Below are 16,360 nucleotides of genomic sequence, written 5' to 3' on the forward strand. Positions count from 1 at the left end.
TTGGGGGAAACAGATGACTATAATGAAACTGTATGATCACATTTGGGGGAAACAGATGACTATAATGAAACTGGCTGATTTCCCCCATGTCAATGGACAAAACAATGGAAGCAAAGGAGGGACTTTGGATTTTAATTTCCAGACATTACAAGAGGGCTGGAAGCTACTATGTGTCCTCTGATGGACTTTTGTCCTGTGAGTAGCAGAAATATAACACACATTACATTCGTAGCCTAGCCAGGATTTACTGAGTTATCGCCTGACTAGGGAGAAGTGGAATCTTATAAGCTGAGAAGTGGATATGTGGAGAAACTCATGAATTGGGAACATTGAGTGTCAGGGAGTAAAGCTTGACTCAGGAACTGCATGCTCAAGAATTGCATGTTGGTAGCGCAGTGGGTTAAGCGCACATGGCGCAAAGCGCAAGGACCCACATAAGGATTCCGGTTTGAGCCCATGGCTCCCCTCCTGCCCGGGGAGTTGCTTCACAAGCAGTGAAGCGGGTCTGCAGGTGTCTGTCTTTCTTACCTCCTCTCTGTCTTCCCCTCCTCTATTTATTTCTCTCTGTCCTATCGAACAACGACAACAATAACTACAGCAAAAAAAAAAAGTGCATGCCTGGGGCTTTAGTTTCAATTAGCAGGGACACGTAGTAAGAGGCAAAGCAGATATGCAGGTGTCTTTCTCCCTCTCTCTCTCCCCCTGGCATAGTATCTACTTGAATTGAGTATTGCTCTGGTTTCTTTTATAAATATATATCTATTTAAGTAGGGATTATTGAGTCTTTACATTTAATTTTTTTATTGTCTTTATTTATTGGATAGAGAAAGCCAGAAATTTTTACTTATTTATTTATTTATTTGGATAAGACACCAAAGTTCTGTATACCATCTCCTCTCTTGGAAGCTTTCTTTTTCTTTATCCCTCTGGGAGTATGAACCCAAGATCATTATGGGGTGCAGAAGGTGAAAGGTCTGACATCTATAATTGCTTCTCCTCTGGACATGGGTTTTGACAGGTCAACCCATACTCCCAGACTGTTTCTATCTTCCCCTAGTGGGGCAGGGTTCTGGAGAGTTGGGGTTCCCAGGATACACTGGTGAGGTCAGCTGCCCCGGGAAGTCTGGCAGAAAGCCAGAAATTGTGAGGGAAGTGGGAGATAGAGAGGGAGAGAGGAAAAGAGACACCTATAGCACTGTTTCACCACTTGCCAAGCTTTCCCCCTGCAGGTGGGGACCTGGGGCTGGAATCCAGGTGCTTGTGCATGCAACCAGGTATGCCACCACCCGGTCCAAGTCCCTACATTTTAATGAGATTTCTTTGCCAGGTTAAGTATCCACCCTCAGTAGAAGCAGCTACCTCACCTTCAGTTGAAGTGACTCCTTGACTCCCTACAAATCCCTAAGGAAATTATAATGACTCCTCAGAAGGTGGCTGCCTTGTATAACAGTGTTAATTCTTCTCAGGACCACTTACTTATTCATTACCCCTCTTTGCTCCCAGGACTATAATTAATTCTAGTCCCAAACAACTTCAAAAGGTGAGTTACAAAGTGTGACCTATACTTAAGTGTGCTATACTCCAAAAGAACTACTTAGGTTTTAGAATGTATACAAGCACAAGTCAAGAGAGCATATGTAATGATGACTATTAAGAGTGTAGGATTGTGGAGGAAGGGACATAAAGCTGGACTCTCATATATTAGACTCTGCCATGCAGTAAGTCTTTAAGAAGGGAAAGGATCTGGCAGCAAAATACATGATTGTTGGTATCCAGAGTAAACCTATGACTGTTCCACAGAGCTTTGTCCTCCTTGACTCTCACAAACAGTTCCATAGATGCCCATCCTCAAACTGGAAGGAAGATTGAAAAAGGACAGATTGGGAAAGTTGGTCATTTATTCTACTTTGAGGGTGAGGTACTCAGTTGCTTTTTTTCTTCCCTGTATAATATCATTCCCAACATCTTCACTTTTAGACAGATGAAACAGTTCATTTGGATAGTGTGCTGCTTTGCTGTGTGTGTGTGACCCAGGTTTGAGCCTGGTCCCCAATGCACTGAAGGAAGCTTTGCTATTGTGGTCTCTTTACTCTCTCTCTTTGCCCTTTAATCTTAAAAATGGTGGAAAATAAAAACAGAAAAATAAAAGAAGGTAACATTTTCAAATTTCTCATTTTTCTCTAGTCATTTCTTCTCTTTAGCCATTTATATGAGTGTGCCCTCCCCCCCCCACACACACACATTTTTTTTTCCCCTTTGTCTTTCTTTTTTACAGAAGCAGGACCTGGCATATGTGTGGTTTTTACCACTCCTGGGATAACTTCTATATTTAGATATAGAAGGCAGAGAAAGAGAGAGAGATGGAGAGAGACTGAGCTAAGCAGTGTTCATAAACTATAAACCAGAGCTGAGAAGTGCTCTGGTAAAACACACACACACACACACACACACATATATATACACACACACACACATGATGACCATAGATAAAAATCAAGGTCATAATCCTTTAAAGTCCATTATTACACTGCCTCAGGCACCCATCTCTCATGGTCTAATATTTTAACTTATCCTTTTTACTTGATCAAAGCTTAACTTTGTTCTGTTTACTTACTTATCTTTTATATATTTTAAGACCCATCCCCAGGTTGTGGTACAAGAATACAATCTTCCTTTTAAAGAAATGCCTGGTCTCTCTCTCATCTTGCTTATTATTTTTCCCAGTGGATCTCAGAGACCTGGTGGCCTTTTCTGAGCACACAGACAAGGGACTTTTTTTCAGTTTTGTGCATGGCCGGGTGTGTGATTCAAAATATTACTTGCCATTTTTACAGTCTCATTCACTTGTTACTATTTAGTAAATGTTCATTCAGCCAAAACTTATTGAAATCTGACAGTGTGTCAAGCACTGTGCTTGATGTTGTGGATGTAAAGTGAATAAAACAACTGTTTCTGCCTAGAAAGAGCTCACAATTTGGAATGCAAATGTAGCATGTAAATGTGTTTATTATAGTGGAACCTGCTAAGTAACGCACTGTGATGAAGTGAGATAGAGCTAGACATAGAGGGAGAAGGAGAGAACGAACTTCTTCTGGGGGAGTTGATAGTTCTCATAGCAAGTCATTTCCACCCAGGCCGAGGAAAAGGGTAAGACAGAGGGTAAAGGAAAAACAGAACATCTGAATCTAGTGCGAGTCTTAGAATAATTGAGTCTGGAGAGCCTGAGTGTTGAGGAAAGACTCAAGGGTTCTGTGTGGTTAGTGACTTGAATAGCAGAGATAAAACTGAGAGGGCCTATGTAGAGAAGGCTGAACTTTATTCTAGAGGCAAGAAGATTGGAAACTTTTAAGTAGGGGACCTAAACAATGAGGTTTGCCTTTTACATGTTTATTGCCACTGGTATAATTAATGATAGGGACTTTTGGCTTTGGAATTTCCTTAGTCAGAGGCATCAGCATGTTTTCAGTGCACCCGGGATTTACTCAGTCCACTTCCAGTGCCCTTTTGTGCTAATTCACTTTCTTTTTACAACTCCTGCCCTGTCCTTCCAAGGCTTAGCCAGAGTTGAACAAATACTGACAGTCTTTGCCACTTTTTCTTTTCTTTTTACTTTTTAACTCTACTGTCGTATTCTGACATTTCACTTGCCCTGACCATATTGCAGACACTTGGCTCAAGTTACGGGATTGTAAAGCCTCGGGTGGCTCCAGCAGTCACGCCCACTTAGTCGCGGAAGCAGGAAGTTTGTCTGCAGCAGCGCGCCGTAGTGATGGTGATTTACGCAGGCGCAGTCTCCCGGCATGCCTCCCGGCGGCGTGTTCCTCTGCCTGGATTCCCCACGTCCCGGAAGGTGGACCTGGGCTCTGCCGGGTCGGTGTTCCGTCCCTGCTTGTCCTGTGCTCTGGTGTGTCGCCCTCCCAACCTCCTGCTCCTGAGACCCGCTCACGTCCCCGGGGACAGCCCCATGGCGGAGCGCGGGGAACTCGACCTGACCGGCGCCAAGCAGAACACCGGCGTGTGGCTGGTGAAGGTAAACGCTTTCCCGCACGTCCAGGTGTCCCCAGAGACGGGACTCGCTCTCTTTTCTCTTTGCGGACGAGGATGCCCCTGCTGCCGTGCTGCGCGTGGTTTTGCTGCCCACGGAGTTGGACCCTGCCGGAGTGCAGCCTTTCTCCCCCCATCTGAGTGGTGCCCGTGAGCCCGGGCTGAGGAAGCCCAGCCTCTGGCTGGAGCTGGTGTTGCGGCAGGAAGTTGAGTTGTGCGTTTGCTTTGCAACTTTCTTCTGGCCAGAAAGTAGAACGAGTTCGTCTCTGTTGAGCTCTTTTTTAAAAAAAAAAATTTTATTTAATATGCTTTATTAAGGGCTATAAAAATATCCAGAAAGATAAATAAATGTGATGCAATGATATATGTCCCGACACGAAGAACTTTCTTTCACTGTATTGTTTTCCTTCACAATGGCCTTCAAATCACAGGAGGCAGTGATTCCGTACCATTTCCTCTTCTTTTATGACAAGCTGCAGAATTTCTGCATCGGTATCCCACCCTTGGGCTTCTCATTTATAAATCAAATTCATTTTCAATCCATTGTTTAGAGGGAGCGTATTTTTCTCTGTTCCACAAACAGGACTTTTAGTTTCACAAGTGGATCATAATGCAACAGAGTCAGTTTCTCCCGCAGTTTGCTCCTCTTCGTGTTGAAGGAGAAACCTGTCCCAGTTTCACTCACCATTCTCACCAGAATGACTTTTGACTTGCTCTTGGCAAGGGAAACTAATGACAGGAACATGGCGACAAGCCCTTGACAGTCCTCTGTTGAGCTCTCTTGATGGGAGTTCTCCAGAGAGCAAAGAGCTTCCAGAATTCACTCCTGAAGGAGTGGCCGTTGAGCTGCAGGGTTCTTTGAGAGTTGAGGGATCAGGCCGATTGCCAGTGAGTTTTTGTGAAGACAGAAATCTTTGCTTTTTTGTTTTCTCTTCTTTAATAGGACAGAGAAACACCTAGGGGGGGGGTAGGGGACACAGGGAGAGAGAAAGAGAGACACCTGCAGCACTGCTTCACCTGTTGTGAAGCTTCCCCATAGCAGGTGGGGACTGGGGGCTTGAACCTGGGTTCTTCCTTGTGCTCTCTCTGGTGCACCACTACCCTGCCACCAAGGCAGCTATCTTTTATGTCCAAGGGGCATTTCAGAGGAGATTCCAAGTTTATTCAAAGGGTAAATGTGACAGCGTGAATCTGAAACAAAATTTAGGGGACCTTTATTTTGTTGATGTTTCATTTACTGGTTTTATCACATGATTGAGTTCTCATCAGTTAAATTTGAGGGGCTCTCTGAATGATTCGCAGGTCAATCCTGTATTTGTTCCTTTTTTTTTTTTCTCTTTTTCTTTTTTAAGATAGAGACAGGCAGAGAGAAAGTGAGAGAGACCATAGCACTGAAGCTTCCTTCAGTGCAGTGGTGGTGGGGCTCCTACTTGCGTCACACAGCAAGGCAAAACAGTCCCATATCCATGGGAGCTATTTCGTTGTCCAATCCTATATTTATTTATTTATTTTAATTTTTAAAATTTTATTTATTTTCCCTTTTGTAGTCCTTGTTGTTTTTATTGTTGTAGTTATTATTGTTGTTGTTATTGATGTTATTGTTGTTAGATAGGACAGAGAGAAATGGAAAGAGGAGGGGAAGACAGAGAGGCGGAGAGAAAGATAGACACCTGCAGACCTGCTTCACCACCTGTGAAGCGACTCCTCTGCAGGTGGGGAGCCGGGATCACTTGAACCAGGATCCTTATACTGTTCCCTGAGCTTCGCACCACGTGCGCTTAACCCGCTGCGCTACTGCCCAACTCCCCTATATTTATTTTTAAAGGAAGTTGCCACCACTAAAGCCATTCATTGTTCATTTGTTCAGTATTGGTTGGCTACCTCCTTGACTCCCACTAACCCTTCATTTGGATTCATAGTCACAATCCTTGAACATAGAACCATTGCCAATCACAAACAGAATTGTACTTAATATGTAGTAATTGCTTATCAGACACGTGATAAATGAATGTGTGACCTACTTCAGTCCTGGCCTTTGTGCACTCATTTGAGTTATCTTAGGCTGGAGTAAACCAGCGCTTCTCTCTCTCTCTCTCTCTTTCTCTCTCTCTCACTATATGCTAAGTGAGAAGATTTTCCTTTCAGGCTGAAAAAAGCCCCCTTTCCCTCCAGTGGCCGACCTTGAGATACATTGTGCTGGAAATGTAGACAGATGCATCTGTGCTCAAATTGTCATTTGCTTCACAAGGTTTGAATGGGTGGAGATAGGCATAGCATAATTTACTTTGCAGAATGTAAAAGAACTGCAAGATTGAAAATGTGGATGAACAGTGTATGTGTTGGCTAACAGATTATTTTTACATAGAGTACATTCTGGGTCTGTAAAAAAGAAAGTTGGGGTCATCTCATTGAGAAATTGCAATGCTTTAACTTTAATCTACTAGCAGTAAGGACTCATTTGGAGGGATTAGTCTTAAAATATTTTTTAACCTATTTATTATTTGATAGAGATAGAAATTGAGAGGGGAGGGGGAGATAGAGGGAAAGAGACAGAGAGACGCCTATAGCCCTGCGTCACCACTTGTGAAGCTTTCCCCCACAGGTGGAGGGAGACTGGGGCCTTGAACCTGGGTCCTTGCACTCTATAATGTGTGTGATAATCTGGTGTGCCACTGCATGGCCTTGGGATTAGTCTTTTTGCATAGCCATTCTGCTATTTTGTGAACCTGAAATTTATTCTTTCAGGTAAACATAAAAAGCTTGAGAGAAAGATAACCAGTGTGAAAATTAGAAAAATCATCGCAGGGTTGAAGGTATGTGGTAATGAAATCTGAGTAGTTAGGGAAACTTTTCAGTGAAAGTTATCAGGAACTGATGAGTGACTAAAGAAAACATGAAATAATGTAATTACTCTAAAATGAATAAGCTGGCATTATTCACAAGAGCCAAAGAATGCAAACAATGGAAAACCCATTACCAGATGACTGGAGAAAGAAGTTATTTGGAAAAGGGGGCTGGGTGGTAGTGCACCAGGTTAAGCACACATAGTACGAAGTGCAAGGACCCAAGGATCCCTGTTCTAGCCCCCAACTCCCCACCTGTGTGTGTGTGGGGGTTGCTTCACAAGCAGTGAAACAGATCTGCAGGTATCTATCTTTCCTCTCCCCATCTCTATCTTACCCTCCTCTCACAATTTATTTCTCTCTGTCCTATCCAATAAAATGGAAAAATTGCCTCCAGGAGCAGTGGATTTTTAGTGCAGGCACCTAGCCCCAAGGTATGGAGGCAAAAAAAAAATTATGGAATATATACTTCATGGAATACTATGTAATTAAAAAGATGAGTGTCCCATGGGACAAAATGGATGAAAGTGGAGGTGATTATGCTTAGTGTAATAAGTAAAGAGATGAAAGACCAGTACTGGATGGTTTCATTAATATGGAATCTAGAAAACTGATACACATGAACTTGCAAAAACAAAAAGCAAACAAACAGAAGCCAATAAACTGTTTCTACGAATAAACTGTTTCTAAGACTTGCAAGAACTTTGGTGTTTATATTTGGAAGGTGAGAAGGTGGGGACCTAGAACTTTGGTGGTGGGTGTGCTGTGGAACTACACTCTGTAACCTTAGAGTCTTGTCACCCACTATTAATCACAAATTTAAAAAGTGAACAAGCTAAATAGTTATGGTGTTTATATATATTTTTCTTCTACATATTTACATATAAATTATATTGTTCTCTTACATAATATGTAATAAGTAAGATATACTTTTTATCTCTTTTTTTAAAATATTTTTTTTATATTTTATTTGTTTTTTTTCCCTTTTATTGCCCTGGTCGTTTTATTGTTGTAGTTATTATTGTTGTTATTTGATGTCGTTGTTGGATAGGACAGAGAGAAATGGAGAGAGGGGGGAAGACAGAGAGGGGGAGAGAAAGATAGACACCTGCAGACCTGCTTCACCATTTGTGAAGCGACTCTCCTGCAGGTGAGGAGCTGGGGCTCGAACCAGGATCCTTATGCTGGTCCTTGCACTTTGTGCCATGTGGCTTAACCTGCTGCGCTACCGCCTGGCTCCCTACTTTTTATCTCTTATAAGAGGAACTAAAAGCCAATGATTTATATTTGTTTTACAAAGGTAGTTATAAGTTTTTTGCTTGTTCTTTAATTACTACATGTGAGTGGGTTGCTGGGGTTCAGAGCGGGAACCTCACGTATACAAATCCCATACTTTTTTTTTTTTAATGGATCAAGACAAATTAAGAGGGGAGGGAGTGATAGGGAGAGCGACACCTGCAGCCCTGCTTCACCACTCAGGAAGCTTTCCCCCTGCAGACGGGGACCAGGGGCTTGAACCGGGGTCCTTGTGCACTGTAATGTGAACACTTAACCAGCTGTGCCACCACCTTGCCCCCTCAAATCCTACACTCTTACCTGTTGAACCATTTTGCCTGTAATGTCATTGTTTCCTTGGGGCATATCATATTCTTTTTCTAATCTTAAGTATCATAATAGCAGGCTTGCAAACACCTCTTTCATAGGTGTGAAAAAGACTTTCTTGCAGTTTTTGCACTCTGACCACCTTATCTCTGAAAGAAGATGAAGCTTACCTAGAAATACTTTCTGTTCTAAAATCCATCCACATCTCCCCTTAGAGAGTTTTTATTTCTGCCCCAGTTTAAGAAGTCTCAGTAGGCAATGAGATTTGATTTACACACCTGTCAGGTAGTTTGAACTTGTTTAATCTTTACAGGGATTAGTTTCCAGGGTGATTTTCATGCTCATACTTTGAAGGTACTTGGAGGATTTTCATTTCTTAATTATAGGAATAGGTGATCTGAATGTGCCAAATTGTAATGGCCTGTTTCATTTTTAGCTTTCTTTGTGTGGTATTAAAATATAACGTGTTGCTTAGAGAATATCTTTATTCTTATCCAGTCAGAATTAGTGAATAGACAACATGCTGATCTCAAGTGTATTCTATTTTTATTATTTCTTTTTATGAATAATATGTGGAATTTTGCTCATTGAAGGTCATTTGCTGCATGGTAGGTCCACCATTGGGGAGAGAGGACTTCTTTATGTGCCTTCTTAGAGTTTCTCAAAGCTTATGGGTCAACTTGTATTTGCTCTATAAATTTGATCAATTGACAGATATAGAATGGGCTAATTACTTGGGGTCAGTCTGTCATGTACCTGGCTAAGTGCACACATTACAGTGCACAAGCACCTAGGTTCAAACCCCTGGTCCCCACCTGCAGGGGGAAAGCTTCAGGAGTGGTGAAGCAAGGATGCAGGTCAGTCTTTCTCTCTCTCCCTCCCTCCCTCCCTCCCTCCATCTCTCCCTTCCTCCCTCCCTCTCTCTTTTCAATTTTTCTCTGTCTCTATCTAATAATAAATTAAAAAAAAGAATACGCTAAATACAATATGAGCTACATGTATAAAGTCTCTGAATGTTTTCAGCAATAAAATTGTTTGACTGACATGGAAGATTCCATGCAGAAGGTGATGATTTAAGAGGATCCTGTGTGGGGGGCAGATGGTGGCACATCTGGTAGAGCACACACATTACAGTGTGCAAGGACCCAGGCTCAGGTCCCCACTTGCAGGAAAACCTTTATGAGCAGTGAAGTTGGGCTGCTAGTATCTCCCTCTCTCTGTGTGTCTCCCCCTCCCCTCTCAATTTCTGTCTGTATCCAAAATAAAAATAAATAAGTAAGATCCTATTAGTTTATTAGTTGGGGGCTGGCGGGGGTGGGGGGAGGGGGACACTTTCCAGCAGGGCTGACGAGAAGTAGAGTCTTCAGGGAAAGGCAAATAAGTAGTAGGTTGTGTACCGGAATATCCAAAATTTCTGCTATAGATTTTGTTTGTTTTTGTCATCATCAGGGCTTCACTACTCAGTGCTGACTTTTTTTTTCAGATAGAGACCCACAGGGACAAAAGAGGAGAGGAACAGACACTAGGAACCAGAGGTTCCTCCAGTGCAGTGGGGAGTCAGGCTCAAACTTGGGTAGCTTACATGGCGAAGCAGGTGAGGAGCTATCTCACCAACCCAAAGCATTTTTGGAGTTTTGAACATCTTTGGTAGGCAAGGGAATGGTGATGTAAACATTTTGATAGTAACATTTTAAATAATTTAACACGTTACAAAACATTTTTAGCCTCATAGCTTTGTATAGTCCTGTTCTTGTTGTCATGGTTAGGTAGCCAGTCATTCTACTGCTGCACACCCTGTACTAAATCATGATTTAAACATTGGGGGAGTATTGCACCAAAGTTAAAGACTCTGGGGTGGTGGTAGGGGGAGAGGGCTTGTGTCCTGAAACATGTTGGCAGAGGAGGACCTAGTGGGGGTTGTGTTATTATGTGGAAATGTTACGCATGTACAAACTATTGTATTTTACTGTTGACTGTAAACCATTAATCCCCCAATAAAGAAATTTTTTAAAAAAGGGGAAAAAATTGGGTGATAACTAAATATAGTTTGGCTTATTTATTTTCTTTAACTTTCAGTACTTGCACATCTTGAAAAGTCAGCCTAGTTTTGGCTGTCTAGATGGTAAGGTATAATATATAATGGGGATGAGGAGAAGATAAAGCTGACAAAGTTCTTAGGACTAGTAGGAGTTTTTTTTCGTTTTGTTTTTTTTTCCAAGTCATGAATATTTGTGCTAGGGCCTAAAGTATATAAGAAATGCTCTTTTTAGGAATACACAGGTAGAGATACTTCTAAGAACTGGCGGTAGTTCTAACACACAGCTTTCTAGCCAGCAAAAATTCTTTCTAGCCTAACCAACCTTCCTCTTATTAGTGTTTTGGTTAGTGTTTGTTGGAGAGGATTAGGACTGGAGACTATCCTGCTGTGAATATTATATCTTCAACAACTAAGATGTTATTAAATTTAGCTTTTTTTTTTTTTTTTTTGCCACCAGGCTTATTGCTGGAGCTGTGTCAGCCCCAATGACTAAAACACTCTGGCCACCCTTTATTTTTCCCCTTTCCATTCTCTTTTGCTGGGGTGACACAGAGATAGAGATAGAGAGAGAGAGAGAGCGAGACCTGTAGCATTCTTCCATAGTTCTTGAAGCTTCCTCTCTGCAGGTGGGTGCTTCAGGCTTGAACCCTAGCTCCTTGCCTCCTGCTAGCGTATGTGCTCAACTGAGTGAACTACTACTACCTACTACCCTATGCTTAGCTTTTATTTTTCTCAGATAGTTCAGCATTTGGTCCTTGGCAACCAAAGAGTTCCATACCAGAAAGAGATGAGACTGAATGGTGATATCCCCAAGCCTTGAGATAATACGAGAAAAAGAAACTTAAGATTTCTCATAGGGGGCCAGGTGGTAGCATAGCAGGTTAAGTGCACATGGTGCAAAGTGCAAGGACCAGCATAAGGATCCCGGTTTAAGCCACCACCACCACCACCACCACCACCACCACCACCACCACCACCACCACCACCACCCCGCTTCCCACTTGCAGGGGGTTTGCATCACAAGCAGTGAAGCAGGTCTGCAGGTGTCTTATCTTTCTCTTCCCCTCTCTGTCTTCTCCTCTTTTGATTTCTCTCAGTCCTATCCAACAACAATAACAATAAATACAACAAGGGCAACAAAAATGGGAAAAAAAATGGCCTCCAGGAGCAGTGGATTTGTAGTGCAGGCACCGAGCCCCAACAATAACCCTGGGAAAGAAAAGAAGAGGAAAAAAAAGATTTCTCATGTACTAAGTATTTCACAAAACAAACATGAAGCAGGTACAGATTATGTTTTTCACATTATAAAATTGGGGCAGAGGTGACTATTTCTATTATTATTATTTTTTAACCAGAGCACTGCTCAGCTCTGGTTTATGGTGGTACGGGGCGGGGGTTGAATCTGGGACCTTAGGCAGGAGTCTGTTTGCATAATCATTATGCTGTTTCCTCTGCCTGAGGTGCCTATTTCAATGATTGGCTTTTATCAGTTCTGTCAATTTATCTTTAAGAAAAGATAAATGTGAGATTAAAAGCTGCCTGCCATAGGTTGGTTTTCCTGGGAAGCTGATTATGGAATGGGATTAGCTGTCAGGGGTTTATTGTGGAGTGCTCACCACCTCAGGATGGAAAGGAGGTTACTGAGGATTTGCAGAGTATATGATTGAGTCTCAGTGAAACCCAAGGATGATTCCACAGAGTCCTTAGGGGGTTGCCCTGTGTTGACCAAATAGTAGTGGTGATCTGCTCCAGGAAACGTGGGGAATCTTGGCTTAAGTCTCTCTCTCTTTTTACAAATTTTATTTATTTATTTATTTATATTTTTAAAAATATTTTAAAAATATTTATTCATTTCCTTTTTGTTGCCCTTGTTTTTTTAATTGTTGTTGTAGTTATTATTGTTGATGTCATCGTTGTTGGATAGGAGAGAGAGAAATGGAGAGAGGGGAAGACAGAGGGGGGAGAGAAAGACACCTGCAGACCTGCTTCGCCACCTGTGAATCGACTCCCTTGCAGGTGGGGAGTGGGGCTCTAACCGGGATCCTTATGCCAATCCTTGCGCTTTGCGTCATGTGCACTAACCTGCTGCGCTACTGCCCAACTCCCATCTTTTTTTTTTTTTTTACTTTAGTATCATTTTATTGAGGAAATGTTGATTGTTGTCACACAGGGGTAGTTTCACATTTTCCCAAGATAGATATCAGTATACTTCATCCTCCACCAAATTGTCATCCTCCATCATAAGGCACTACGTTCCCAAACCCCTTTCCCTTAAGGGTCTCTCTTCAGTGTAGGCATTCCAACAGGTGAGGCTGTCTGTAGTCACACTGCCAATAGGTGTGTGTGTGTTTGGGGGGGATAAGACTTTAGCCCTAAATGGTGACATGGGTGTCACATCACTACCATGCTCTTAATTTGCTTGCACTCTGGAAGAAACAGAACTTTGGAGACTAGTAGTTGGGAAGCTAGATACTTGATGATGAAAGTTGGCAAAGAAACTTGGGTGAGTGATGTTAGTACATGACGCTGTACCACCTTGGATTCAAATGCAGGGTTGACTTTTGTTGTAGAGCCAGATGTTGTAGTGCGCGGGCCGCAGAGAAGAGAGAGAGAGGGTCCGGAGCGAAGAGGAAACACAAATCTTTATTTGCGCTGGCACCTCAGAGTTGGGTGTTAGAGAAGCAGGTTGGGCCACGTGGAGGTAGAGAAAATGGCCGCCTCACGCAGTAACTTTTCCTGCATTTGAACACCAGAGTGGAGCGCCGGCAAGAGAGCGAGGTGCGGAAAACGAAGGATTTTTATAGTAGCTTTCTCGAGAATGGGAAGGGGGAGGAGTAACCATAGCACTCCAGGATAGGATGATAACTCTCGTGAGAATGGGAGGGGGGAGGAGTAACCAGAGCACTCCAGATATCGCGGGATATAGACAATGTCCTGAGGGCACAACATGGCTGAATAGGCACTCCGAGAATGTCCCAACTCTCCAGGGAACTAGCAGTAGCCTGAGGGGACAACATGGCAGATGTGACTGCATTGGCACAATTTCCCAGCAGACTTTATTCCTTTAGCCAGTTTGAGTGACTGGTGGACAGACTGATTCAACAAGCTTTCAGTGATTTCCAGGCATTGTGCTAGACACTCAGCAGGTTTATTATGGTGAATAAAGACAGACATGTTCTAACTGGGGCTTATAGTCTGATGCAGAAAATGCATCAACCAAATGTTAGTCTTAATACAAACAGTAACTAACAGATAAAGACACTAAAGCAAGGCTTTTCTGTTAGTATGAATAACTAAAGAACTTGATCTAGTCTAAGTCTAGGGGTTCTAGGGATGATTCAGCAAGGAAATAATGCTTAAATGAGTTATTTTCTGTCACTTTCTCTGGTCTTGAGAAATCTGAGAAAACATCCCATTATGCCTATTATCTTGTCTTCATCTGATTTTCTTTAATGAATGGGGAGATAGTGTAAGCACAGATAGCTGACATGTGACATTGTCAAGCATGTTTTGAGAGAATTTACTAAGTAGATTCCAGGTGCTCTCATCACATACTCATTATGTGAGATTATATGCTTATTAACTTGACTATAGTAACTGGTATTATTTTTTTATCATGATATACAATCTTATTATGTATTTTTTTATCACAGTATACCTTAAGTATATATAATTTTTTTTTAAGTATATATAATTTTTAATTTAAAAGAAAAATGTTTTTTATTTAAAAAAAAAACTGTTGGGCTGTTGAAATAGCTTTTAGTGCATCATTGCTTTACCATGTGCATAACCCAGGTTCAAGTCCAGCCCCCACCACATTGAAGGAAGTGCTATGGTATCTTTCACTGTTTCTGCTTCTATGTATCTATCTTAAAGATATATTTTGGAACCTTGGAACCATGCATATATGCCATATTTCCTTTCCCCTCTTGCTCCCACTGTTCACACTTGATGAGTTGAAGCCTGTGAGAAGCCATTTCCATAAGTTTTTGGTATGGAGAGAGCTATATGTGATTGTTGTGCAATCTTCATTATGTTCCTCCTCCATTGGTCACTTTTTGAATTACATAAGCTGGTAGACTTACTTGGGGACCCTGTTTTTATTTTTAAAATGTTGACAATGTAGTGTGAATTCCAAACTTTTTTTTTTTATCAGTTAGCTTCTGGAACACTATTTTTAAGTTGGCAGTTGCTTGTATTAGATACAACTAATTGTGCTGAATTTGATTCTGAAATTTGTCATAATGTGTATTTAATTATTCATTTATTTTACTTAGGATTGTTTTCATGTTTGATAGTTAAGGTCATAGTCTCCCAACAGTTTGATCCCAGAATCTTTTGACTTAGTCATTTATTGAAGAAGAGATTTTTTCATCCAAAAGTTCACTGGCTTCAAAATGTTCTTATCTTCTTTTATCCTGACAGCATTTTGGGGTACTAGCCATGGCAATAATGATTACTTGGTAACACTTTGCTTTTGGCATTAGCTCCTTCCCCCCCATTATTTAAGATAGATCTCTGAAATAAAGTTTCTGGAATAAGATAAAATTTATTAAAAATAAATTCTAATCACTAATGTTAATAATAAAAATAATAATATAAATTCTATATCCTTGTTTTAGCCCAATATTGCTGGTTTTTAAAAATTTTTTATGCTGCTGTTTTGTTTTTCCCTAGGGCTTTGCTGGAACTTTGCACCTATGATTCTGCTGCTCCATTTTTATTTTTAATTCCTTTATTTCAGATAGAGAGTGGGAAATGAAGAGAGAGAAACACCACAGCACCATTACACGTTTGTGAAGTTTCCCGTTTGCATGATGCTCCTGTGTGTTGGTTGGGGTCTCAGCCTGGTCCCCTGTATTATAGTAATTGTCGTTAAATTGGCACTAGGTAATGTTTCTTTAACATTCATTAATTAGTAACTTCGTTTCTGTTATAGTATGTGCCAGGCTAGTCTGGATGCTCAGGGTTTGACAGATTACCTGCTGCTCACAGATTGATTATATTCTAGTGTGGAGGTGGGGGATAACAGACAGTAAAGCAGCTATACAGTGAGTAAGAGGTAAGTGCTCTGAAGAGAAATAAAGCAGGGTGAGCAAAGTAATTGGTGCTATTTTCAATGAGGTGTAAAGGGCTTTCACTGACAAGGTGATCCTTGAGCAGAAACTAAGGAAATAATGGAGCATACAGTGCAGGTGTCTGGGGGAAGAGTCTTCTAGACAGAAGGAATAGTAGATCAGAGGCCCTTAGTCAAAATGGTGCTGAGATTGTTCACTGACCCATGAAGTTAGAGTAGACTGAAAGAATGTGGTAGGAAATGAGGCCATGAAAAAGGGGGCTGAATCAACTAAGACACAAAACTTACACTCTATGAGATGGGAAGCCAGTAGCCTAGAGAGGCTACTTTGGCAAGGCCACCGTAGGGTTAAACTGCCTCGGTTAAATTCTTAGCTTCACCGCTAGTGATTGTGAGACCTTAGATATGAACTTTTTGGTGCTTCAGTGTTTTCATCTACAAAATGGAAAAATAATAGAATTGTTCTGAAAATAAATGATAAATACTTGTAAAGTACTTAGGAAAGTATTTGTTACATAGTAAGCACTATGAAATAATCTGTTCAAATGTTGCCTGTTAAAAGACTCTGTGTCTGAAAAAGGTAGCCTTGAAGTGCTAAAACTCTTGACAACAAACCCTGCCCCCACAGTCTGAATGAAATGGAGCAAAATAGTGTGGCTTGGGCAAGGTTGGTAACCTTGGAATTTGTGAGAAAGGACTGGTATTCAAATACAGTTTGAAAATGTTGCTGACAAAATATGCCAGATGATTGGATGT

The 16,360-nt window shown here is 41.4% G+C and overlaps 2 protein-coding genes across 3 annotated transcripts in view; one reads left to right on the forward strand and one right to left on the reverse strand.

The window, feature by feature from the left end:
* The first annotated feature begins 3,746 nt into the window (after positions 1 to 3,746).
* The window catches only part of GTF2F2 (general transcription factor IIF subunit 2), a 193,827-nt gene continuing 181,213 nt past the window's right edge, over positions 3,747 to 16,360 (forward strand). Inside the window, exon 1 of one of the 2 annotated variants that reach the window (XM_060194813.1) lies at positions 3,747 to 4,030. In XM_060194813.1, coding sequence (XP_060050796.1) covers positions 3,770 to 4,030 — 261 coding nt within the window. In that variant the 5' untranslated portion in view covers positions 3,747 to 3,769. The remainder of the gene's footprint in view (positions 4,031 to 16,360) is intronic. The other variant, XM_007526608.3, reaches the window with a different exon arrangement.
* On the reverse strand, positions 4,339 to 4,821 carry LOC107522712 (large ribosomal subunit protein bL33m-like). Its single transcript, XM_060194819.1, has one exon. The coding sequence runs from the start codon at positions 4,787 to 4,789 to the stop codon at positions 4,592 to 4,594; it is 198 nt and encodes a 65-aa protein (XP_060050802.1). The 5' UTR covers positions 4,790 to 4,821; the 3' UTR covers positions 4,339 to 4,591.

This window comes from Erinaceus europaeus, chromosome 7 (genome assembly GCF_950295315.1).
Source record: "Erinaceus europaeus chromosome 7, mEriEur2.1, whole genome shotgun sequence".
NCBI classification, from domain to species: Eukaryota; Metazoa; Chordata; class Mammalia; order Eulipotyphla; family Erinaceidae; genus Erinaceus; species Erinaceus europaeus.